General features: G+C 43.2%; 1 protein-coding gene across 26 annotated transcripts in view; it reads right to left on the bottom strand.

The window, feature by feature from the left end:
* Positions 1 to 2,285: 2,285 nt before the first annotated feature.
* The window catches only part of CLASP2 (cytoplasmic linker associated protein 2), a 2,039,150-nt gene continuing 2,014,057 nt past the window's right edge, over positions 2,286 to 27,378 (bottom strand). For all 26 annotated transcript variants that reach the window (XM_078688301.1, XM_078688302.1, XM_078688307.1 and 23 more), the window contains one exon: positions 2,286 to 4,314. In XM_078688301.1, coding sequence (XP_078544427.1) covers positions 4,228 to 4,314 — 87 coding nt within the window. In that variant the 3' untranslated portion in view covers positions 2,286 to 4,227. The remainder of the gene's footprint in view (positions 4,315 to 27,378) is intronic.

Raw genomic sequence — 27,378 nt, 5'->3', positions numbered from 1 at the left:
CCATGCACTACAGTAATGGGAGCCCCCAAGCTCCTGATAATAAGCAACGCTGTGCAAGCTCAGAAAACTGCTGAATGTTATCAGGAACACGTTGAGTCACCTCTCCTGTACATTTCTAGGCTACACAGTAATAAATGGCGCATCAAAATAAACATACTGCACAAGAGTAGATGAACATAAAAAAAGACAACAATAAAATCATAGAATACCAACAGGCCAGATACAAGAGCGTTCAGAGCTGTTACAAACAAAAAATGAAATAAAAACAAATTTTAACAAGATTTGTAAGGAAGGGACTCTGAAACATCTGGGATGTCAAGGAAGTTAAGGTCTAAAATGACCATTTCATCAATGGTGATGGTGGCTCATCAGTCAAACCAACATTTGTATCTATGAAAGTTCCAAAGCTAGGAAGTCAGTCTACCTGCCCAGGAGAACTGGTGTTGTGTGGGGTCCAGGTGAGGAAAACAGTCTTCTGTATGATAACATTACAAAGGTTCTAAAATACTTACATAGTTACTGGTTTTGAGGAAAATTGATGGACTGCACAACCAGTCTGGAATTCAGCAGCAAATTAAAAATTATCAAGAACATACAAACTCTTCCAGCAGTCATTCACTGCCACAAATAAGTAGCTACCCAGGAATGGCTTGAGAAAGCAAGATAATGCTCAGTCTCGTAGGTTTAGTTGAAAAGCAATTCTGAAGCACCAGGGTACTTAATCGAAGGCCTACAATGTTCTCCTGCTCTAATCTCTAGACTGGATGTAATCCCACATCAAAACTTTAATTACTACAGTGTTTCAATAAGGTTCTCTATGACATTTCAAAATACAACTTACCTGCACTCGCTTGATCTGTTGCGGAAAAGTGTTTAACATTTTTAGTTTTAAAGTACTCCGCCCATTTACTTCTAAAAATGTGTTTCGATAACTATCACCATTGACTGGGACAGCTATTCTTAACAGGTGAGCTAAAAGTGAGACATTTTGCATGGAGGTCTTTCACCAACCCCAAAGCCAAGATAATTTTAAAATAATCTCACTAATTCATTTGGGTCAGATGGAAAAAAGTAAGACAGAGGCAAGCAAAAACAGCACTTTGTCTGAGGCACTTTACATTCAGCCTCGAGCAAGGAAAGGCATATCAATATTATATATTACTATAAGTGGTTCAAACAAAGGTAAAAACATGGGTATATAACAAAACAGGAGCCTAAGAAGGAATGGAGGTGGCAGATGACATTTGGTTGGTTATATGCGGAGGGTTGCTAAAAATCCAATATGCTCACAAGATAAAATTGCACTGGAACTTCACACCAGCGAGACTACGAGCAATGTTTGATTCTTTAAAACAGCGCTGGAGGGGATGCCTAGGCCTGGGGCCATGTCACCTATGTACTGGCAATGTGACAATATTCCGGAATACAATACTAAATACAATAAAGGAACAACAGGCGCCACATTGTCCGCAGATACACAAAACACTGTTACTGAGTTACACTATGTGAGGGGGAGCTTTACTCTCTCACTTCAAAAACCTTATTTTTCATTGTGGATAAAATAAAAACAGTTTGTATTGTAACTTTACACCAAAATTCAATAAAGGCGTTTAAAAAGAACCATGCTTTGATGCGTTGCAAATGATGCAGTAAAACAACTGAGAAAGAAAACACAGTCATTGAAAATAGTCACTAAGCATCAGACCAACAGTATGTTCAAACACAACAATGGAGATCACCTCAGACTATTAACCAAGTCCCTTACATCAGAAAAAAGAGACGTTTGGACCAAGCAGAGATTTAAAAACAATGGAGAATGTTTAACAGAAATCTGAATTTTTGGGGCGACCTTTGCTGGTTTCAGGAAAAATTCCAAGAGTGAGAATGGATTTCTCATAAGATATGCAAATACAATGTTTATTTCCTGATACTTGAATCAGTGTTGCCCCGGGATTTGCTTTCCACCATTAAAAGGTCAGTAGTGGTAATGTCCTATTTAGTCCCCATTTTGACAAGAGAAAATAAATGCAATCACTTCGACACACTGACCTCTTTATGACAGCTATACTTGAAAAAATAAAAATCCTGTACAAAGCAATTGGGAGAATGTATTTTGGCACAGGTGTTGACTGCTTACAATTAGCCTTTAGACATCATTTGTCCAAATGCATTAAGGGTAAATTCAAAGATCTTTATACTGAAAGGATTAGAAACGACTATTCTCAATAACTGAAATAAAAGTGGTGAAATGAACACAGGAGTTAAATGAATTTACATATGTCAAGTAACGTTATGTACATTTTTATTGCCAGTATATGCACAATGGTAAGCGAGAACTATAAATACAAAACATAATTAAACAATGGCAACAGTTTGAAAATTACAATGATGAAAACAGACATGGGAAACACTACTTTCTGATGCAGCTGCTAAAAACAAATTGAAGAGCCCATGACAAATGACATACTTTAGTTGTTGCATACATTTGTACAAAATTTTCACTAACGCCAGATCACATTCGTTACAGCAAAGTGCTTCCCTGACTCACAATCTCACTTTCTCAGCTAGACTCCACTTCACACAGCTGTGAAATGACCACGCTATGCAATGTTAAATAACTATAACCACATTGCCTCAAATGAACCAAACAAAAATCCGCAATTATATGTTAGCATATTGTGTATTTTTTACTCATTTACAATTTTTGGATATGTGCTAAGTACATGAACTTTGAATGAACAAGAATGAAATTTGACATTTCTACAGGTCTTTGACAGTGATCACTCAGTACCGAGGTGCTAGAGAGAATTTCAGCTTTGGCACTGCCTGAATCTCTCTCGCAACACATCTTCTCTCAACAGGTGCTTGTGCCTGTAAAGTCTACTATTTCCCTCTACAACTCTCACACTCTACCTGCCTCAAATCAACTAAGATTCTATCACCATTCAGTGACAACATTCCGCTTGAGTGCTTATTAGTTGCATGTTCTCCCATAAATACAAAATTGCATTATTCACAAGAAACAAATTAAAAATATATTTATATATGTATATGCAAAGGAAAACACTTTATTCTACCGTATTTCGATGACAATGTACGAGAAGCTATGCCAGCAATTTGGTGCAGCGTTCTCAAACTTGTCAACACACACAGGACATACGAAAAAATGCACTGTAGCAGATCTCTGGTACCTGGAATCCTCATGTCGGACAACCCACCTATAGCGTTTACTACGGAATATTTCCTACAGATCACAGTCGAGGGCTTGCATTTTTCCAACTCCTGTGGGTTCCGTCAACCTGTTTTCAAACTACTTAGTTTCTGTAAAGAGCATTGAATCTCTTAAAGAAATACGTACTGAGCATGCTTATGCACTGGAGTCCACTCTGAGGCACCCTGCTTGAAGAAGGGGTGGTGACAAATGTTGTTTTTATCCATTAGGAAATCCCTTCCTTCTCACTGATGCCAGACAAGCAACCTGCCCGTCAAACGTCCACTGCTATCCACACCGGGATGCACCAAGGGCACAGATCCACTTTTGTTTAACGTGGAGAAGATGGCGCTGGAACCCTTTGCAAAGTAGTGCAGTGTGGGAGATAAACAGACAGGCTAGTGCACAAGATCAGATGAACAGAACTGGACCAATCCAGCTTCACCTCGCTGGTCCGACTCCCCAACTACGGAGTATCCCATACAAAGTATAATAAGATGATGTACCTACAACACAGTGAATGGTCCACAGGCAGCACCGACTAGTTCTGCCTGGTTTCACATCACGTTTCATTCCAGGTAGGGGGCAGGAGGCTTAGTAGATAAAAACAATGCAAATAAAACAGCAGCAATAGGGGGATAATCTTCAACTGCACAAAAGCAAAAAAAAGTATTGTTTTGGTTAGATCTTTATTTTTTCGCATTCCCCTTGATTTTCTTTTAAAAAATAACACTGGAGCTTGTTAATGGGAAAATGCAAAAGATCGCAGAAGTTGATAAATATATTTATATATATATTTATTTTGATCAGTGGATATTAATACTGTTTGTTCTTCATTTGAACATCTCTACTGCAACAGTCACATGCAGGCTGTGTAGCCCTCTGTTAATTTAAAAGAAGTAAAAAATGAAACAAAAAATTAAAAAATATTGTCTGGAAAGATGTTGTAAGTTTGCTCTCTTTGATGGAGGGCCGGCCCTTTTTTGAAAGAAGAGAGGTAATGGTGTCCAGAATCACTAGCTCTGTCCCGAATGGTCTGATGCAGGGTCAACTGCTCCGGAACCCGTTTGCGCCCTTTTGATGTAAAGATTTAATAATTTCATCTGTAAAATCAAACAAGAAAACAGTATTAACAGTCTACCGTGCCTCATATCGAAGTTTTCCTAGTCTATCTTCTTTCCAACCTGAAAATAACTGGCCTTCCATCTTTCCTGTCTTCCATAGATCTTTTATAAAAGCACATTTAACATTTCTTTTGCAGAGCCATGAACACTGTCGGTCTTCCACAACTCCTCATCTACCGCCATGCATTCGCAGGTTTTATTCACCCCGCCTTGTTACTTCAGCAGGCTCGCTCTTGCTTGCACACAAGAACACATCTCTGTGTTAAAGCACGTAAACACAATACTAAAAACTGTCATATTAAATTTCTTACTAGCTAACTTGAGTTAACAATGTTGTAAATCACTAAAAATTGAATTTTTCTTTCAGGAAGTGACTGGAAATATTATTTCTTAATGATGCGTGAGATCGAGAGAAAGGACGTAAGCGGTATGACGGTTGACTACAACTCCCGGAGAGCGCCACAATGTGAACTCAGTGGACAGCTTAACTCCGTGAACAAGAAACCAAGCCTCACATAAGAACCTGCTCACGGATGCTTGTGAAGCTTTCAATTGTGCCTATCCGGGTATTCTACTGCTGCCTGGTGCTTAAAGTAATTGCTGCAACAATCGGTGTTTTCACCCAGTCGTTTTTGCTGATATGTCCCCAACGCACCTCCCCATTGTAGGCGTAATTGCTAGAACACATCGGCATTCGTTGTGACACTACACCATGTGCATTTTACTCTTCCACCCGCACACAATTCATGTATCATGTGTCACCCAGAGCTCCTTTCCAAATCCAGAATCACTGTACATAAGCAAAAACCCAAGTGCAATAAACTCCTTCCCAGGTTTTGTGGCATTTCTTAACAATCAGACGTACAAACATGCACATATCTAAATATCCCCACAGATTCCACTTAAAGGTTGTGTGTAGACTACTAATCCTCACCAACTTCAGATGGTCCCAACATATGGTGGTGGACATATTTCAGGATTTTTTGGAAGAAGGTGAATTGCCACAGAGACAATCTTACTTCTGCCTCAATGCACAGGAGAGCACACTGACCCACTGTGCTGTAGAACTTAAATGGTGCAGCACATGAAGGTCTATTATTCTGATACTTCTATTGAGGGTATTTAGTTCTATTGAAGATCCCTCTTCGAGTGCTTGAACTAAGTTGTGCGAGTGAATGAGACTGATCTGTGCCTGTTCTGTTTCTCTCAGACAAAAATGGAACAGAAAATAAGGCAACAGAGCTTTTCAAATGCTATCAGTGGCGAGCGAGGTGCTCCTGGGCACTCAGCTGTTGTCTTTGATATTAAATATTTTCATGGTTCCTGTATTAAGCAAACTACGAGGTGGAGGAAGCATTAGCAGTCTAATGCAAATCACATGCTTCATTGTTGTATCAGACAAGGTTGTCTATAACCGAACTGTGCTACTGGGCTCAAATTCAATGAGTCTAAAACCAAAGGTATTTTATTAGGTCCTCAATTCATCTGAATACTACTACAATGATCTCCAAATTACGTGCAGGTGCAGGCCATGAGATCATATTGAACAACAAGGACAATTTATGGGCTATTGGTGGAAACTTAAGAATGTCCACTGTCCTCCAAGATGGGCCTGTGTCCAGGAAGTTTAAACCACATTGAGAGACTTCTATTTAAGCATCAGCTTCATTACTATGTGGAGACTTTAAAGAATAACTCCCAGATGCATCAAGCACCCATTCTGCAAATTCTAATTTGCGAAAAATGCCGAATCGCAAATAAGAATTCGCAGAATGGGATGCATCAAAAATTGCGATAAAAAAATGCGATTCGCAATTGGCCGCAATCGCCAAATGCGAATTTCCTAAAATCGCAGAATCTCCTTTCTTCCTACCCAAAATTGCGATTTCGCAATTACCGAAATCGCAATCTCGCAAATTGCGAGATCGCAAAAACACGAAGTCGTATTTTGAGCACAATGATGACATCACAACCAGGAAATAGCCAGTTCCCCCCACTCATTCTGAACATAGAGCTGGAGAGAGGAAGAGGCACAGCAGTGAGCTCCATCAGACACACCCTGCAGCCCCACTACAGGACATACATCAAACTCCAGAATGTCCCAGGATCCAGCAGGAGCCAGTGCAACTGGCAGGAAGCGAAAAATAAAATTTTCAGAACAGGAGCTGGAGTTCCTGATCCAGGGAGTCAGCAGGGACCATGATCGCCTCTTTGGGAAGGAATCCAGGAAGGTGCCTGAAGCAGACAAGAGGCGCATTTGGCAGCGCATCAGGGCGAAGGTGAACTCTGTGGGAGTGACCCAGTGCTCAATTGATGAGCTAAAGAAGGGGTGGTATGACCTCAGAGGCCGTGCAAAAGAACGCATAGAAGAGAGGCTGGGGGAGCAACGTGCCACGGGAGGAGGAGAGCCCACAGTTGCGGCCAACACTCCACTTGAGGACCTTGTGGAGGATATCATAAACACAGCAGCCTGCGTGGGGGTCACTAGGCTGGACACCTCCCGACCCACACAACAATCCCAATGTAAGAGCCATGCAACTGCGACCCCGTCCCCTAACAATGCCCATGCCCCCAGAGCTAGATATTTGATAACCCCAGTAATGCAGGCCATGCACATCAGAAACGCCATATTGCATTGTGGGACCTGTAATGTGACAATAGTTCCCTGATAGCCACACACAGCCAGACCTGTCAAGTGAAACATATCCATAAAGCCAATCAGGGAATGCAAGCCTGCATGCATGTTGCAACATCCCATGTGCCAGATACATATCATTAATCATGCACCCATTTACATCACAGGTGCTGCAGAATAACCCAGCACAGACAGCGAGGCACTCCAAATTGAGGAGAACACGGAGGACACCGAGGGAGAGAGCCATCCTGCCCCACGACCTGGACCATCACAACCACCAGCACCAGTACCACCACCTCCCCATGCGGACAGGGCCACCCCTGCAGCCACAGGAGGACAGTAACCACCCCATGTGACACCCATGGCAGTGGTACAGGCCACACCACCACCCAGGAGGCAGACACGGCGCACAGCCACTGTGCGGTCGCAGTCCAGCGGCCTGATGAGGCAGCAGCGCAACTTGGCAACACGCGCTGGCAGGGGGCAACATGTCCAAGATCCAGGGCTGGGTATAGAATGCCGGATGCTAGCTGTCCACCAAAAGCAGGCACGGCACATGGCAGCCATGTAGCTGCAGTTTTATAAGACTGCGCGCAATGTGAGTCAGCTCACGGAAAGTGTGCAGGTGTTGACGGCTGCAGTCAGGGAGAACAGCCAAATCATGGTGTCACAGCAGGACATCACCCGCCACCGCCAGCTGCTGACCCGGCTGTCAGCATATACCAGATCAAACCACCTGATCGGTAATGCGACCTCCCAACTTTCACGCCGGTCCCTGGCGATGCAAATTCAGATGGTGCAATGCTGCCAGGATGTTGCTAGGGCGTTGGAACAGGTCACAACCGCTGTCCAGAATCAGAAGGCGTGTGGCCATGGCCATGCAAGGGGGGGGGGATGATGCCAGTGAGGGCATATCCAGTCTGAGCAGCCTGTCCGTGCCGGTGGTAACCGAACGCCGCCGCAGCACCAGGCCCAGTGCAGCATCACGGGCCAATACTGGCGATGAGGATGTGGAGAGGCGACTGGGTGCGTACGGCCGGAGGCGCCAGTGATTGCATGTACTCTAGCAGCAGTGCCATGCTGATATGACAAGCATGCCTGCTTCGCTATCATGGGGCTGTATGAGGAAATACAGTTTTCATGTATTGTGAAAAAGAAAGTTAAAGAAATATTTTTGTCCAAAAAATAATAAGAATTTATTTCAAACGTGAATCCGACTCATGTCGTTATTTCATTTGGCATGCATGAGTGCAGTGTTGTGTGAGGGGTATGGGTGCACTAGAAATAGTTCATTGTGATGTTGTTGCGGCGCCTGTGTCCTTCTGCAGGATCTTTCTGCAGGATTCTCCCCGCGTGCATGATGCACATGTGCAGGTGGGCAGTTGTCCCCCTCCGACTCACTGCCAGAGATCTCTACAGGTATCCTCCGCTTGGTAGCAATATTGTGGAGTATTGCACACACTGCCACGATGAGGCAGCAGACCTCAGGCTGGTATTTGAGGGCCCCACCAGTCTTATGTAGGATGCGGAATCAGCGCTTTCTAACAGCCCAAATGTCCGTTCAACGCAATTTCTAGTGCAAATGTGTGCAGCATTGTAACGCCGTTCCTGTGGTGTGGCAGGGATGAGGTATGGGTTGAGGAGGTACTCACGGAGGCCGTAGGCGCTGTCACCTGAAGGAAAGGAGCAGAGGGTCAGTGCCTGTTATGTGCAGCTACATGGTCTCGACGTACTGTATGTGGGCATGTGTACTTACCTAGGAGATGTCCTTCGCCAAAGTCACCCCTGGCCAAGCGGGTGTGTATGCCACTGTGCCGGAAGATAAAGGAATCATGCGTGCTCCCCGGGTATTAGGCCACTATGTCAGTGATGATTGTCTTTGCATTGCAGACCATGTGGATGTTCAGTGAGTGGTAGGACTTGCGGTTCCGGTACATGTACTCTGTCTCAGCGGGTGGGCAGATGTGGATGTGGGTACAGTCAATGCATCCAATTACATGGGGAAATTGCGCGATGTTGTAGTAGGCAAGCTTTGTTTGATTTAAGTCCTGTTGGGTGGTTGGGAAGGTTATGTAGTGGTGTATCTGGGTCAGCATGGCGTCCAGGAAACACCGTAGGCAGCGTGACAGTGTGCTCTAGGAGATCCCCCCTGCATATGCAACTATCCCCTGGAAGCTTCCGGAGGCCAGGAGGTGCAGGCGGCACAGGACCTGGACATGGGTGGGCACGGCATTGGTTCTCCTTGTTGGGTGCTGCATCAGGGGGTCAAGGTCTCTGAAGAGGTTGTGAATCAATGCCCCATTTAGCCTGTATTTGGAGTATATCTCCTCTTCAGTCTGGCCCAGGAGTGTTATCCGCAGCCAGAAGATGCGCTCCTAAATCCTGCGTTCGTTCCTGGCTGCACGCTGGAGCCTCAGTGCCTTGCCACAATGTATAGACCTGGCATTGTGAATGTACTCATGCTACAACTGTGTCTCCTTAAGTGTGTTTGTTTTGCTCCGCCCATTGTTCCTGTTTGTATTTATTTTTTTTGTTCCCAATTGAACTTCATGGTTACCACCTGGTTTGACTTCACCTTAAATTGCGACTCGCATTTAGCGATTTCGTTTTTTCCCGCAATTTGCGATGTTTGATGAATTGTATTTGCGACTTATTTGTGAATTTGCAAATTAATTCGCAGAATTAGTGGAAAATCGCTATTACAGATTCACTAAGGAGGGTCCACATTGATTCTGCGAATTTATGTTTGCGAATTCGCAATGCGGTGGGTTATTGCTTCATGAATTGCGGAAGCAGAAATTGCGCTTTATCTAGTAGAGACAGGATCTAGCCGCAGATTTCTTATATGAGAATTCTCCCTAGGTGCCAGATTGGACATGACATTTTTTTTACAGCAGTACCTCTGAACACCGGTGAAGGGCATTGAGCGACTCCGGGGCATCGTCGTCCTCCAGATGTTAAGTCAATGGAGTCCATTTAAGCCCTCCACTGACACCAGTTTCTTCTGTGACTATTTTTCGCAACAACAATGCGGAGCGACTTATAGAAACTGCCAATAGAAATAGTGTGCCAAATAAGAGACATCTTTGTGTCAAACAATTACGAAGTACTACAGAAAGGCATCAGAATGCCAAGAAAGGGATCTTTTAGGTAACAGGACAAGCCGTTCACAGAGCGAGGGGGATGGGTGGGTCGTTAAGGAATCTGCAGCTAGATCCTGTCTCTACCAGATAAGGCACTGCAGAAAGTAAGTAACTTATTCATCTGATAGACACTGCTTGACGCAGATTCCTGATCTTAGAATTGAATACCCAAGCAACACCATCCCTAAAGGAAGGTCTGCTAACTGAACTTACGAAAAATAACTGAATAAGACTAGCAGGGCTGTAATGAGATAAAGTAACCAGGCTGTCTTAAGAATATAGGTGAGGCAAAGAAGATGCTCCACTAGAAGGACTGTGGGTAGCCCGTAGGGAGATGAAGTCTGCAAGACTGTGAGTAGCACGTGGAAAACAATACCCACAGCAGAGGGATAAGTAAGTGTTGGAGAAAACACTTCATAGAAACAAGAATACTATGTAGCCCTGCCAAAGGTATTCAACCCATGACTGGAAATGGCTAAAGGACCAAGGACCACAGCCCATACCCACTGATTTAGAGCTCTAGCTCCTTGTCGTGGAAACTAGTATGTGAGCTAACTCTACCCTTTGAAAAACAGAGAAAAGGGAATCTCAGAGCACATCCATGATGAAGAGCGAGATCCTATCAAAACTGAATTAAAGCATTGCAATAAGAAGAACAACGTTTGATAGAGACCACTCTACTAGAGAGAAGGTAACCCTCTGGGACTATTGAACGTAGACGCCCAGACATGAAAGCAAAAAGAAAGGCATAGGCACGGACCAAGTTAAGGGCAAACAAGAGCACCAAGAAAGGCACAGTTACAAAAGCAGATACTTACACCCTATGGATGAAGTTCAGCACAACCATACTTGCAATATATACTGGTATGTAGGTGAATACACACACACATATATATATATATTTATTTATTTCCACGGAAAACTTGCACAACCAACCATGTTGGTTGTGCAAGTTTTCTGTGGAAATAAATAACAGAAACGACCCCCAGGAGTGCTTTTCTTCTTTACACTGGACCGTGGCATGAGAAGGCAAATTTGGAGTAATTGAGTATGCGGGAGCACACCCCCGCATTTAAAAGCACCCGTCTGCGAGTGCACCACGCTGGTGTTTCAAGGAGCAAGTATATATATATATATTTATCTATATATTCAGCAAACGTGGAATCTGGCGAGATGGTTTATTTAGACCAGTATTTCAGCGTATGACGCGTTTCGGGCTCGAGAGCCCTTGTTCACATACGGGTCACAGCCAAAATGATTGTTTATAAATGCTTAAAGTGCACACCCACCTCCATCACGTTTTTGGTCACATGACCATAAAAAGTGAAGACATACTTTCATTCTGCTGAGCACCACATCGTTTTCATCAATAAATAACAGATAAATATCAATTTCTTAAATGCTCACAAATGCAATTATAGAACTTTAAAATACATTTGATTGTTATTTACACTTAGCAGCATATTAACATAATGGTACAGGCTTTTGTAATATTTCTGTCTGTATAAATACACTGGTTTCTAAAATATATACAATCAAGATTATATTTCTTTCTCTTTCTTTTACCTAGACATTGTATATGGGGGGCCAGAATTGTCCTATTATAGTCATTGGATAAATCCTATAAAAGAGCCGCTAAAAAGTGAATAAGCTGAACTGATATTTAAAATACAATTACATGATTTACATTTTTACAGAATGCTGTAGTATGGAGGACCCACTATAGTGCAAACATTGAAACAAAGCAGCAATCAAATTACTGTGCAAAACTGTGCAAAAAGCGCAAACATTTGAATTAAAGTGCTATCCGTATGATTAAATAAATGTATAAAGATTCCTAACAATAAAAAAACATTTCTGGGTAGTATTTTTAAAATCATATAAATAACATTCCTAAAATACATCATGTCGGATAAATAGTGCAAAGAGGTGATAAAATGACTTGTCTTCATAAAAAAGGCATAGAGTTATTCGAATGCTTTCTTAAGGCATTAAAACCCATATGATATTATGCTTAATAATAGGTAACCTACTTATTAAGACAGAAGAGTAAACACAACTTTATGTGTTTCATAAAAGATACACATGCTGGATGGTTGTAAATTCATACAATGGATGAGTACATTTTAATACAACGGGTAAATAGAGGCATTAAAGAAAATTATACATATCCTCTGAATTATTCAACCCGTTTGACCATTTGGTGTCAAATTCCAAAATCATTTTGGTTTCAAGTTGTCTCAACTGATGTTCCCGATTTACCCCTCGTCGGGATTTCGGAACTGACCCCACCACAAAATATTTTAAGCATGTTACATCATTATTGTAGGTTCTATTAAAATGGCGTGCTACAGGGTAGGCAAGGTCGCTGTGCAAAATTGCACGAAGATGCTGCAAAATCCTAACATACACCTGCAGCTTTGTGCTACCAATGTAGTTTAGGCCACAGGTGCATGTCAGGACGTATAGGGCAAACTCCGTTTTACAATTGAAACTTCCTGAAATAGCTGTGTCTCTGGTGCTAAAAGAAGTTCGATAGTGGGTTGCAATGGTTACAAATTTGCACGCTCTACAAGTAGCATTTGCGGAATCCTTGCACTGGTTGAAGCCACCTGTTATTTTGTCTAGTTTCAGGGCTACTTTTATCTAAGACAGCTCCCATGCTTATGGCTTCATTTTGCCATAGAAATTATGATTAGTGCTACAGAAAGAAAAATGAGGGCACATTTTGACTTCTCAAATCCTCTTCTATTTCATTAAAAAATCCTAACATGCAGACTGAAACATGCACTTTGAATACCAGCAGCAGACTTCCTTGGTGAGTAGTAGCTTTACTACAGTGACCTAATGAGCAACTAGAGTGCTAACATTCAGAATTGATGGCAAATGTGTGACACATCTGAATACCCTCTTGATGGAACCAAAGTAAACAAGCAATGAAAATGCAATAGGTCTCGCCCTCGTTTAAGATAAAGCAATTCTGTTTGTAAATAGGTGGCTTTTTAGCTTTGATTTTATTAGTGTTTTTCAAACTTTCATGTACATAACATGCATATGTATGCATATATGTATATATTTATGTATGCATGCATTTCTATTTGTATTTATATAGATATGCAGATTATATATATAGAGAGTGAGTAGTAGAATAGTATAGTAGAGAATTAGAGAGTGAGTAGTATAGTAGAGTAGTAGAGAATTAGAGAGCGAGTAGGAGAGAGCGAGTAGGAGAGAGCGAGTGGTAGAGAGTAGTAAAGTGAGTAGTATAGAGTGAGTAGTATAGAGTAGTAGTAGAGAGTGAGTAGTAGAGGGTGCTTAGTAGAGGGTGAATAGTAGAGAGTAGTAGAGAGAGAGTAGTAGAGAGTGAGTAGTAGAAAGTGAATAGTAGAGAGTAGTAGAAAGTGAGCAGTAGAGAGATAGTAGATAGTAGTAGACAAGTAGAGAGTGAGTAGTAGAGAGTGAGTAGTAGAGAGAGTAGTGGAGAGTGAGTAGTAGAGTAGTCAGTTAGTGTCAGTCAGTTAGTGTCAATCAGTCAGTGTCAGTCAATCAGTGTCAGTCAGTCAGTCAGTGTCAGTCCATAAGTGTCAGTCAGTTAGTGACAGTCAGTGACAGTCAGTCAGTCAGTATCAGCTAGAGCAGCTCTGCTGACCTGGTTCTATGGCTCTAAAGCAGCTCTGCTGACCTGGTTTCTCTGGCTAGAGCAGCTCTGCTGACCTGGTTCTCTGGCTCTAAAGCAACTCTGCAGGCCTGGTTCTCTGGCTCTAAAGCAGCTCTGCTGACCTAGTTCTTAGGCTCTAGAGCAGCTCTACCGACCTGGTTCTCTGGCTGTACAACAGCTCTACTGTCCTGGTTTCTCTAGCTCTACAGCAGCTCTGCTGACCTGGTTCTCTGGCTCTAGAGCAGCTCTGCTGACCTGGTTCTTAGGCTCTAAAGCAGCTCTGCTGACCTGGTTCTCTGGCTCTAAAGCAGCTCTGCTGTCCTGGTTCTATGGCTCTAAAGAGAAGAGGTGTGGCGCAGTGGCTAGGGTGACTGACTCCGGAATCTGGGGATCACGGTTCGATCCGAGGCACCGGCGGCAGATTAGCCCAGCACCATGTGACTCTGGGCAATAGCTTGCTTAATCTTCCCGACGGCCCCCAGCGCCTAGAGACCCTCACCCGCTGATTGTGCGGTTTACAAATGTGGATTATTATTATTATATTATAAAGCAGCTCTGATGACTTGGTTCTCTGGCTCTAGCGGGAGCAGCTCTGCTGACCTGGTTCTCTGGCTCTACAGCAGCTCTGCTGACCTGGTTCTCTGGCTCTAGAGCAGCTCTGCTGACCTGGTTCTCTGGCTCTACAACAGCTCTGCTGACCTGGTTCTCTGGCTCTACAACAGCTCTGCTGACCTGGTTCTCTGGCTCTAGAGCAGCTCTGCCGACCCGGTTCTATGGCTTTAAAGCAGTTCTGCTGACTTGGTTCGCTGGCTCTAGAGCAGCTATGCTGACCTGGTCCCTTGGCTCTAAAGCAGCTCAGCAGACCTGGTTCTCTCCCTCTAAAGCAGCTCTGCTGACCTGGTTCTCTTGCACTAAAGCAGCTCTACTGACCTGGTTTCTCTGGCTCTACAGCAGCTCTGCTGACCTGGTTTTCTGGCTCTAAATCAGCTCTGCTGACCCGGTTCTTAGGCTCTAGAGCAGCTCTGCTGACCCGGTTCTCTGACTCTAAAGCAGCTCTGCTGACCTGGTTCTCTGGCTCTAAAGCAGCTCTGCTGACATGGTTCTCTCCCTCTAAAGCAGCTCTGCTGACCTGGTTTTTCTGGCTCTACGGCAGCTCTGATGACCTGGATTTCTGGCTCTAGAGCTGCTCTGCTGACCTGGTTCTCAGGCTCTAAAGCAGCTCTGCTGACCTGGTTCTATGGCTCTAAAGCAGCTCTGCTGACCTGGTTCTCTGGTTCTAGAGCAGCTCTGCTGACCTGGTTCTCTGCCTCTAGAGCAGCTCTGCTGACCTGGTCCCTTGACTCTAAAGCAGCTCTGCTGACCTGGCTCTCTCCCTCTAAAGCAGCTCTTCTGACCTGGTTCTGTCCCTCTAGAGCAGCTCTGCTGACCTGGTTCTCTCCCTCTAAAGCAGCTCTACTGACCTGGTTTCTCTGGCCCGACAGCAGATCTGCTGACCTGGCTCTCTGGCTCTAAAGCAGCTCTGCTGACCTGGTTCTTAGGCTCTAGAGCAGCTCGGCTGACCTGGTTCTCTGGCTCTAAAACAGCTCTGCTGACCTGGTTCTCTGGCCCTAAAGCAGCTCTGCTAGACTGGTTCTCTGGCTCTAAAGCAGCTCTGCTGATCTGGTTCTCTCCCTCTAAAACAGCTCTGCTGACCTGGTTTCTCTGGCTCTACAGCAGCTCTGCTGACCTGGTTCTCTGGCTCTAAAACAGCTCTGCTGACCTGGTTCTATGGCTCTAAAGTAGTTCTGCTGAAATGGTTCTCTGGTTCTCGAGCAGCTCTGCTGACCTGGTTCTCTCCTTCCAGAGCAGCTCTGCTGACCTGGTTCTCGCCCTCTAAAGCAGCTCTACTGACCTGGTTTCTCTGGCTCTACAGCCGATCTGGTGACCTGGTTCTCTGGCTCTAGAGCAGCTCCGCTGAACTGGTTCTTAGGCTCTAGAGCAGCTCGGCTGACCTGGTTCTCTGGCTCTAAAGCAGCTCTGCTGACCTCGTTCTATGGCTCTAAAGCAGTTCTGCTGACCTCGTTCTATGGCTCTAAAGCAGCTCTGCGGACTTGGTTCTCTCCCTCTAAAGAAGCTCGGCTGACCTGGTTCCATGGCTCTAAAGCAGCTCTGCCGACCCGGTTCTAAGGGTCTAAAGCAGTTCTGCTGACCTGGTTCTCTGGTTCTTCAAAAGCTCTGCTGGCCTGGTTCTCTGGCTCTAAAGCAGCTCTGCTGACCAGGTTCTATGGCTTTAACGCATTTCTGCTGACCTGGTTCTCTGGCTCTGGAGCAGCTCTGCTGACCTGGTCCCTTGGCTCAAAAGCAGCTCTGTTAACCTGGTTCTCTCCCTCTAAAGCAGCTCTGCTTACCTGGTTCTCTGCCTCTAGAGCAGCTCTGCTGATCCGGTTCTATGGCTCTTAAGCAGTTCTGCTGACATGTTTCTATGGCTCTAGAGCAGCTCTGCTGACCTGGTTCTCTCCTTCTAAAGCAGCTCTGCTGACCTGGTTCTCTCCCTCTACAGCAGATCTGCTGACCTGGTTCCCTGGCTCTAGAGCAGCTCGGCTGACCTGGTTCTCTGGCTCCAAAGCAGCTCTGCTGACCTGGTTCTATGGCTCAAAAGCAGCTCTGCTGACTTGGTTCTATGGCTCAAAAGCAGCTCTGCTGACTTGGTTCTCTCCCTCTAAAGCAGCTCTGCTGACCTGGTGTCTCTGGCTCTACAGCAGCTCTGCTCACCTGGTTTCTCTGGCTCTACAGCTTCTCAGGCTCTAGAGCAGCTCTGCTGACCTAGTTCTTAGGCTCTAGAGCAGCTCTGCTGACCTGGTTCTCTGTCTCTAAAGCAGCTCTGCTGACCCGGTTCCATGGCTCTAAAGCAGTTCTGCTGCCCTGGTTATCTGGCTCTAGAGCAGCTCTGCTGACCTGGTCCCTTGGCTCTAAAGCAGCTCTGCTGACCTGTCTCTCTCCCTCTAAAGCAGCTCTGCTGACCTGGTTCTCTGGCTCTAAAGCAGCTTTACTGACCTGGTTTCTCTGGCTCTACAGCAGCTCTGCTGACCTGGTTCTCTCGTTCTAGAGCAGCTCTGCTGACCTGGTTCTCTGGTTCTAGAGCAGCTCTGCTGACCTGGTTCTCTGTCTCTACAGCAGCTCTGCTGACCTGGGTTTCTGGCTCTACAACGGCTCTGCTGACCTGGTTCTCTGGCTCTAAAGCAGCTCTGCTGCTGCTTTAAAAAAACCTTTGCTATTCACTGAAAAAACCATAGGTTTCAGAGACGTTATAGTTCGAAATTAGCATTTTAAAAACCTTTGAAATTCACTGAAAAAAAACCCCATAAGTTTCAGAGACGTTATAGTTAGCAATTAGCATTTAAAAAACCTTTGAAAATCACTGAAAAAGCCTTAGGTTTCATGAGTGTTATAGTTAGCTGGACATTTCACTCGTACAAAACCATAGAATTTCCTCAGTTATAGTTAGTTGTGCTAACTATAACTCGCGCGCCCGCAATGCACTGCTGATGATGTCACATTCATGACATGGTCAGTGACATCACTGATGACATCTCAAATGACATCACTAATGACATCATCCACGTGACAATCTGATACACCTCATCACACACTAGTATAACCTTTGATCACTCACTGTAAAATAGAGTAACATATTTGAAAGCATTGACACACACATACCAGTTACGACATACGCACTCACTGATTCCTAAGTTTACACACACAACTGTCCATTTACCCACAGAATCACTTATACATGCAGTCACTAATCAATGGTAACACTATCAAATGTACTCATACACCTATATAGACATTGACACATCAGCAGTCATCCTAGTCGGTTATGCAGTGATGCTACTCACTCATGAAAAGAATCAATCACACTTACATTTACTCACCTACACAGTTCTACACACAACACCTGATTTATACATACACATAAATCATAGTTACTATGTTAAAAATTCCCTATTACAATTATACACTAATTCATACAGTTACTCTCACAATCACTGACTCTTACGTATACTTATTTATATACACCAACTCTCATATACAATGCCTTTTATTTTTCTACTTTATTGGAGATGTACCACTGACACATATATTCACTTACCAACACACAAATAAACACACTCAGACACCCAAACACTATTTCCATAAACACTCCTAAACCCATATGCCTAGACAATCAACCACTCACACATCTATGCATAAAGTTACAACTCCCCTTCACAGCCCTTGACCAGATAACTGATGCACACATTGAGGCCACACCCTTAATCGCACTACTGGGCTATGTCAAACAGGTCCCAATAGCGCATCGCAGATTCATAGCACTTGCTTTGTTGATGGCCAAACGACGCATAGCCTGCAAGTGGTGTAGGGGCAGAGCACCGAAATTTAAAGATTGGCTTGCAGACATGACTCACTGCCAGGAGCAATCCGCCCTTTATGCTGAACTTCTACCTAGCAGTTCTCGGCCCAGAGATATATGGGCGCCATTCGCAGGCTTACCTACTATCCCGTGTTGAAGCAGACGACCGACCGAGTGCTAATGCTTAGGTGAATGCACGCTCTTGCCATGTCATTGGGCGCATTAGATGCCATTTCCTGCATGCAGTGCACTAATTGATGGCATCTGAGTTATGTTATACCCCGGTGGGATGTTTCGTATTGTCGGGGATCCCGGGCGCTCCTCTTCTCATTTTTCCATGGTAGTTTTAAGTATGTCTGAATATATCGTATGATGGGGTCACTGTGTTAAGATGCGCTAATTATTCCTTGCTGATTATAACTTCCTAGATTTGAGATTGCCAAGGAGCTTCTGTGTTCACCACAATTCTTTCCTTTTATTGTATGGGTTTTATCATGCACACGTACGTTTGTCTAATGCTTATACGTTAAGACGCGGTTCCCTGAGCGGTTGTAGGCGGCTTGCTGTGTTAACAAGTATTGATTGCTATTTTTGATGCTGATGGCACGTACTGTCTTTAAGCGCTGCCGGCCAGACGACTGGTTGTAGGCATGATTCTGTGTAACCCTTTCACTTACCTAATAAAATGTATAAAAAAAAAGTTACAACTCCCCCACCCAACCACAGATACACTCAGTCTCCCTTACAAATACTCAGCCAACGAATCAATAACTAATATAGACACTCATGTGGTTAGTGACCAATTAATGCAGCAGGTTATACAACAACAGAGACAGTGATACACACATTCACATAGTTTAGTTACTAACCCATATATTTAGTGAGACACCTTTAATTACTCACTTAAACAGTCAGACAGCTACTAAATCCTCCATCCAGACAGTTATATATCCACTCAATCTTCAATACAAATTGGTATATATATATATAATAGATATTTAATTTGGATGATGTCATCAGTGATGTCATTTGAGACGTCATCAGTGATGTCACTGACCATGTCATGAATGATGTAATATGTGACATCATCAGCAGTGCTTTGTGGGCGCGTGAGTTATAGTTAGCACAACTAACTATAACGGAGGAATGTCTATGGTTTTGTACGAGTGAAATGTCCAGCTAACTATAACACTCATGAAACCTATGGTTTTTTCAGTGAATATATATATATATATATATATATATATATATATATATATGAATGAGAGAGAGAGAAAGAGAGAGAGATAGATATAGAAATATATAGATAGATATACATATTTATGTATTTTTATATATACACACAGATGACCAGGGCTTAGTTGAAGCCAAAACGCATTATAGCGACAAAATAAAGATTTTCTGCAACAAGACTCTGAGCGTGGACGTCTAACTTTTGAATACGAGTCTGGATGGCACCTTTCGATATACAAATATGTATATATATATATGTATATTCACTAAAAAAAACATAGGTTTCAGGGACGTTATAGTTAGTTGGACATTTCACTCTTACAGAACCAGAGAAATGTTGTATAACTCGTACCCCTGCAATGCACTGCTGATGACGTCACATATTACATCACTCATGACAAGGTCAGTGACGTCACTGATGATATCACGGATGGCATCTCAAATGACATCACTGATTACATCAACCAGTGACTGAGTGTTTTTAAAGAGTTTGAAATTGTTTTATACATATATATGCCAAGGTATATTGAAGAATGAATGGGTATATGAGTGTCTGAATGAATGATTTAATATGTGAATGACTGACTGTATAAGTGAGTGAATAAACGTGTCTTACTAATACATGGGCGACTGACTAATCTGTATGAATTTCTGTATTAGTCTGTCAGTTGGTGTGTAAGTGGCTGCTTGGGTTGGTGATTAGCTATATGAGTATCTATATGGCTTTTTGATTTGTTATCTGAGTACATAAATGGGTATCTCAGTCTGTGTGGGTGGGTGGTGTGTGTGTGTAACTCCCTGTATGGATGTGTGAGTGGGTGATTCACTGGGTGTATGGGTTCAAGAGTGTATCTGTGAGGGGCTATATGGGTGGGTGAGTGTGTGTATAGCTGTGTTGGTGAGTGAATGGATGTCTCAGTGGTACACGTGTCAGTAACTACATATGTGAAAGGTAGTATATGTGAGTGTTAGAGTATATAAATGAATATATGTGAGTGTGTGTGATTCTGAGAGTAGCTGTATGGATGAGTTTGTGCTTGTGTCAGTGATTGCAGAAGAGAGCAAGTATGTGTTAGTATCTATATGTCAAATCAAATCAAAATAAGCTTTATTCGATTATCACAAGGATATCATAAAAGCGTACATTACATTTAATCAATTTTTAAAAAAAATTTAAAAAGCGAATACAAATCCATAATAAGACACATGAGTTTCAAGGAACAAAGGGGTTACAATTTCCATAGGAACAAATGAAAAAAGGAACGATATATAATCACTCAAATCCATATATGCCATCGTGACAATTTCCTAACTTAACGAGTTTCTGAATTTTAGCAGCAATTTCAAGAATTTTCCCATAGTGTGTATCACATCCCTATTCTCCAGTTGTTGTAATCGGTCGAAAGCATCTTTACAAGACCGCAGACCCCAGGTCTTCAATAATGGTCTCAGTAGGGATTTTCTAGGGACTAAGTAATATTTACAAAACAATATAAAATGGATATTGGATTGAGATGAAGTGTCGTCGCATGGGCAGGGGGGCAAGTTCCGAGACCAGTCATTGCAGGAGGGGAAAGTAATGAGCCGAAAAAAGGAGCCCAGTCTGAGTCTAGAGAGAAGCATTCTTGAGAAGCAAGTAATGTCAGAAAAAAGGTATAATTGTAGACCCTGGGACAAGGTAATCCTTTGAAAATCCAAGACAGTTTTATGAGATTTTTGAATAGTCCATCTTTTAGCCGCTAAATAATCCATTAGGAGCTTTCTCAAAGCTTTCCGAGTAATATGCTCCAAGCTCAGAGGGTCAGTGAAATACTCTGGGTGACCAATTTCGAAGCAAAACCTTTTAACATAAGACAACCATTTTATGCGATTAACCCCATCTAATTTTTGGGTGTCAACGATTATTTCTCGATTAAAAGCTGTCTCAGTGGTGGTCCAGATCTTATGCCATAAGAGAAAAGGCTCAATCTTAATTACATCAGAAATAAACGGAAGCCCCAGTTCTATATGGATCATGTAAGTAGATGTTGACTTCGGCATCCCTAGCAAATACCTTAGGAACTGGTTTTCAACTTTCTGGATGGATGTTATTGTGTCAATTCCCCAGATGCCAGCCCCATAGATAGCCGTTGCTACACATTTTGCTTTATAGATGGTAATAAGCTGCTTGACAGGTCTCCCCCCGATTTTGCTAGCAAAGTCTCTCAAGGCCCCAGTCGCTCTAGTAAAGGCAAGGGTCCTGGCTTTTACAGCGGACTGCCAAGTCACCTTTCTATGGAAATGGATACCCAAATAAGGGAAGTGTTCTACAGTATCTATTTTTTGTCCATCGATAAATATCGGGCATCGGATTTTCTTGGTACCCTTACTACAAGCCAGGGAGAAGGTCTTACCGATATTTTACTTTCAGACCCTTTCTTTGCATAAAGTGCGTAAATTTCGTAACAGCCCTTTGCAGCCCCAATCTTGTTTGGGACAATATAGCCGCATCATCGGCATATAACAAGATTGGGACAGCGTGACCCTCCCCCTTAGGGTAATCACATTCAGTCCTCCGCATATGGTCACCAACAGTGTTTATGTAAAGAGAGAAGAGCAGGGGCGCTAGTATGCACCCCTGCCTCACACCTCTAGCAATGGTGAATCTAGGAGAACATTCCCCTCTCTGTCTGTATCGCACCCTGGCCCCCGCATCTCTATACAAGTCCATGATAAAGTTAAGGATGGATAAGTTCAACCCCAGTTGTTTAAGAACACTCCATAACTGGTCATGGTCGACACAGTCGAACGCAGAGCTCAAATCTATAAATGTTACGAAGAGGCTACCATTTTTAGCCTCCACGTATTTGGACATTAAAAAGTATAAATTCAAACTCTGTTCGACCGTGCCCCTACCAGTTCGAAAGCCGTATTGGAATCTAGAAAGTACCTCCGCCTCCTCTGTCCAGCTTTGGATGCGTTTTAGGATTATACGGCCCGCAACTTTCATTAACGCATCGAGCAAGGAGATAGGACGGTAGCATGAAGGTACATGCCTAACTCCTTTTTTATATATGGGTACCACAATGGCCTCTGCCCAAGTTGGAATTTGACCATAAGCATTAGCGCAATTCAAGGCAGAAGTTAATAAGGGGGCCCAAAAATCTATTTCGGCCTTAAAGACATCCACCGGGATGGCGTCTGGGCCGGGGGCCTTGCCAGAAGGGCTCTCTCTAATGGCGAGGGTAACCTCCTCGCATAGGAATACAATATTAGGAGATCCCTCTCTCCGGCCCGTTGTGGTACTGTTAAGAGAAGGAGTAGGAACTGCTGAAGATGAGTCAGAAGGACTAGGTTTGCTGTACAGCTGTTGAAAATATGCAGCCCAAGTATCTCCGTCGATTGCCAGATCTAACCTCCTTTCGGGCATTTTGACCCACGGTAGTGGGGTTTTAACAAGTTTCCAAAAAGCTGAAGAATCGCGGCTTTGACTGGTTGACAGCAGAGCCTGCCAGACTTCCGCTTTCAAAGATTTTTTCCTACTCTTTATGGCAAGGCGGTACCGAGCTCTAGCCTGACGAATCTCCAATAATGACTTTGATGTAGATTGTAAGGCTTTCTTTAGAATTTTTAAAGCTCGCGTACATTCTTTATCAAACCAACCTTTCGGAGTAAAGTGGCCTGGCTTGAACTGGCGAGTAAGTAGCTTTTTTAGGCTTTCTTGTATTTTTAAAAACGCTTTAAGGATTTTTTGGGGGTGTTCAATCGGGGACAGACAAACGTGCACCTCGTCCCACCTCCTCTGCAAGAGGTTCTTAAGGAGGCTTGCGGGGTCAACTTTTTCCCATTTTAGGGTATAGCCATTTGTCACCCCTAATGTAATCGGTTGCTCATACATTATGGGATCAGAGTATTGACAATTAATGGAAGATGGTAGAAGGATGGAAAGAGCTAAGGGATAATGGTCACCATATAAGTGGTCAAGTGTATCCCAAGAGGATATCAGGGAGGCGTATATTTTGGAGAAAAGTACAAAATCAATGGTAGAATTTGTACCTCTTCCATGAAAGGAAGGTTTAAAGGGTTTAGGTGGGGAACATAAATCATTTGCAAAGGCTAAATTGAGATGTACTAAAAAATTATTTAGTACCTCCCCTGTTTTAGAATGCGTAAAATGGTTTGGGGTGTCATCAGTTTCATTATTATCAGGGGTGGTAGAAAACTCACATAGTCCCCTTGAGGCATGTTGACAGGGATAACAATTTAAATCACCCATAAAAGCAATAGCCCATTCGCCTCCGCACTGCTCTTTGATAGACTCCACAGTGTTGGACAATTCGTTTAATGCTATCTCCAAACACTGAAATGACATATTGTTATAGATATTAATTATTAACAGGTTCCCATTTGAATGGCAATTATTTGATAATACTCACTTAGGAGATGTTTTCGAACCCTCAAACCCCCAACTACATTTACATATATACACAACCCCCCCCTATTTCTTCCTTGCTTACTTTCTGACGCCGGTGAATGAAAAGTTTGAAAGCCCAAAAGATGTACCGGGGTTTGCACCCACGTCTCCTGCAAGCATAGAACTGAGAAAGGGCTAACCACATCAAGCCAGGGTGGTAAAGCTATTTTAGTGGCAATACCAGCCACATTCCAACTAAGGATCTGAATTTCGGGGGGTATGACTGGACTCTCAAGATGGTTATAAGAAGACGCTGTGTTATTTAACTGATTTACATATGGTAAAATAGTTGAGGAATCCGAAGAAGCTATTCTGCTTACTGACCCTTTATCAGCCAACTTAGTACCCAGAACAATACAACTAGGGGGTACAACATTAAAAGTGGTGCCAGTTACATTCCCCTTCTCGTAATTATCATCCGGGGCAAGGAGTCATTCAATGTCGTCCAAGCCAGATAGTGGTGCATAATGGTTGTGACAAGGGATGTTGTTGGTGGCGGGCAATGACCGTATCCGGCAGCGCCATGTAGGAAAGGAGGATAAAATCTGTTTTCCATGGGTCCTGGCCTGAAGGGATTGGGGTTGTAGGATGGTCTTTGATGCTGGGAGAAAGGGTAGATATCATAGCCAGGTTTAGGATGAAATATTTTACGGGGCATTAAGGCTTCAGGATAGAAGTATCTCACAACTTTAGGTGTAATCGACCTCCTATTGTAGCCAGAGAACTAGTCGCTGATGTGCGAAATAACTCTAGGGTCTTTAAAGGTGATAATGACAATATCACCCTCAATGTCCTTTGGGCGTACTCCAACCGAGTTTGTTCGTCGCACCGAGATGATGTCGCCATTTATATGAGGTGGCAATGGCCTGTTTTTACATAGCCAATAAATGACTTTGTTCTTTAGACTGGTGTAATTTTCAAGGGATCCTGACGGTAAAGGTAGGACCCCTGTTAGAATGATGACGTTTTTAGAAGCGGCTGGAGGTAAGTCCACATTTCTTTCGCGTTGGGCTCTTGTTGGTTTAGATCCGTCCTTTTTCATCACGGGAAGGGTCTTTTTATTCCCCATTCTGGCGGATTCCATAAGTGAGTTTATTTGAGAAGACTGTGAGTTTTGGGGCTTCTTCATTGGGGCGGTGGGAGCGTGGATAATTGCTGGATTATTTTTAACGAGAGGGATTTGTGCAGTAGTGGTATTTACTGCTGGTGTTATTTTAGCCTTATTTGATGTAATTTCCACCTTCTTTATAATAGTTGATTTTACCGTGTCCTTTCGTAATGGAGTTTTTAGTTTAGGGCCTATCTATATGAATAAGTGAGGTGGTGTGTGTATAACTGTAGGGGAGTAAATGGGAGTGTGATTGCATTACTAACTAGCTGTGTGAATAACTCAATGGGGGAGTGGTGGTGGGTTAGTGTCTGTATGGGTGTCTGAGTATATATGATAGTAGCTGTATTGAAGTGTGACTGCATTTATGAATGGCAGTATGGATGAGGGTGTTGATGTGTGTATAGAAATATGAATCAGTGAGTGGGTATGTAGTAACTGGTATTGGTGTATGTATGCTTTGGAGAATGGCAGTCTGTATTTTAGAGTGGGTGTACTGAATGTTATTTTAGGCTGTGAAGAGGTGCATCAGATTTTCAAGTGGATGATGTCATCAGTGATGTCATTTGAGATGTCATCAGTGATGTCACTGACCATGTCATGAGTGATGTAATATATGACTTCATCAGAAGAGCATTGTGGGTGCGAGTTGTAGTTAGGACAACTAACTATAACGGCCGAATTTCTCTGGTTTTGTACAACTAACTATAACTTTTTTTCAGAGAATTTCTAAGGTTTTTTAAATGCTAATTTCTAACTATAATGTCCCGGAATCCTATGGTTTTTTTCAGTGAATGTATATATATATTTATAAACACACACACACATCCACAAGTTTATGAGAATACACAAAAAGTATTATCCTCCTAGTCAGGGAAGCAAACTATGGCGTTACGCAGCAAGCAGGGACAATGACCATTGTAGGAAAAGGAAAATCCATAGAATAGTGGTATCCATTGAAAGATAGATACAAATAAAAACATACATTGGTAACAGACTAAAGCTGCAACAGCAATGGAGCTAAAATTATAGATATACCAATATTAGCACCAAGCTGGATAACCGGCAACATTATACCATATAAGAAGATGAGAGATGGAGTGGATAACGGACCTTTAAGGAATAGAATCCGTATCACATCCTAGGAGGATGAAGAAGAACCTTCAGGAAAAGTATGCTAAAGGAGATCCCAGCTTCCTTGGAAACCAATCCTCAAAGAGATGGAACCATAATGTCGAAGGGACACGTTACAGAAAGAAAAACTAAAGATGAAAATTAGCCACCACATCAAAAAAAGGAGGGAGATGGTGACATCTGAAGAACAACTAATATGGTAAGCAAATGATGTGGCTGTGATCTGAATTGGCAAATAAATTATGCTTATAGGAAACAAGCATTGGTAATGCATCGGTATAGCCTACGTAATAAATGAAGAGCTGTTTCCATCAATCTTTGTCCAAGAGAAGAAAAGAGCTCCCTGACAGTTAACACAGGAGTGGAGAGAATGTGGCCCAGCGGCCAGAGCTGCTGACTCGAGCGCTGGGGATCCTGGTTTGAGTCTCTGCAGAGGCGCCGCGTAACATCCTGTGATTCTATGCAAATCACTTAATCTCTCTGGGTGATAAACTGTTATATAAATGAGCTGCAAGAGTAAAAGACAAAACTTTATGAAAATATAGTTCTACCAAAGTGGATGCTAACAGTATTTTGGCAGCGGAAAACTGATAAGAGAAGCAGGCGAGGAACAAGCATTGGTGAATGCAGGAACATATGCTACAGCCAATAGAAATGGAGGAAAGGTAAGTGGCAGGCACAGAAAACAATGAGAAGCCAGGAAAGAGAGGAGGGGAATAGAAGTCCCTTTTTAAGTACATATTAAAAACAATAGATTTCTCAGGCACAGCCAAAAGCGCTGTGTAGGTGAAACCTAAAAAGGGTACAAGGGATTCCAGAATACAAGTAATAACATCCTCTCCCGAGATGAAGCAGAGAAAAGGCAGCAAGGTCAGTGGCACAGGACCAAGGTAAGTAACCTTGCGGCAGTGGTGGGATCTGAACCACTGCATCAGAGGGGCCTTTGATACCAAATACACCATTGAGCTATAGCCTCACAAGGAATCAAAAAAACAGTGTCAGGAAGCCTTCTTGCCAATGCATAGTGAGAGTCGAACAATAAGAAGTGCCTACACACTAATAAAGGAACTAAGTGGGAACACCGTCTTAGGCCAGAGCTGAAAATCTACCCAGGCCAAGGATCATGCCACTCGTTCCACCGCTTCTGCTAAGGACGCCATATAAAGGGAAGGACGTCGCAGTATCTACTTAGATGCTGCCCCTGCGCCCGGACATCAGTTCTTCACATGACATTCCACGACAGAAGTGCAGAGCCTTGCAACACTGACCACCGGTGCATAAACCTA

The sequence above is a fragment of the Lissotriton helveticus genome, chromosome 4_1, assembly GCF_964261635.1.
Source record: "Lissotriton helveticus chromosome 4_1, aLisHel1.1, whole genome shotgun sequence".
In the NCBI taxonomy this organism is placed as follows: domain Eukaryota; kingdom Metazoa; phylum Chordata; class Amphibia; order Caudata; family Salamandridae; genus Lissotriton; species Lissotriton helveticus.
Note: the sequence above shows the minus strand (reverse complement) of the source record. Positions and strands in the feature narration are given on the sequence as shown.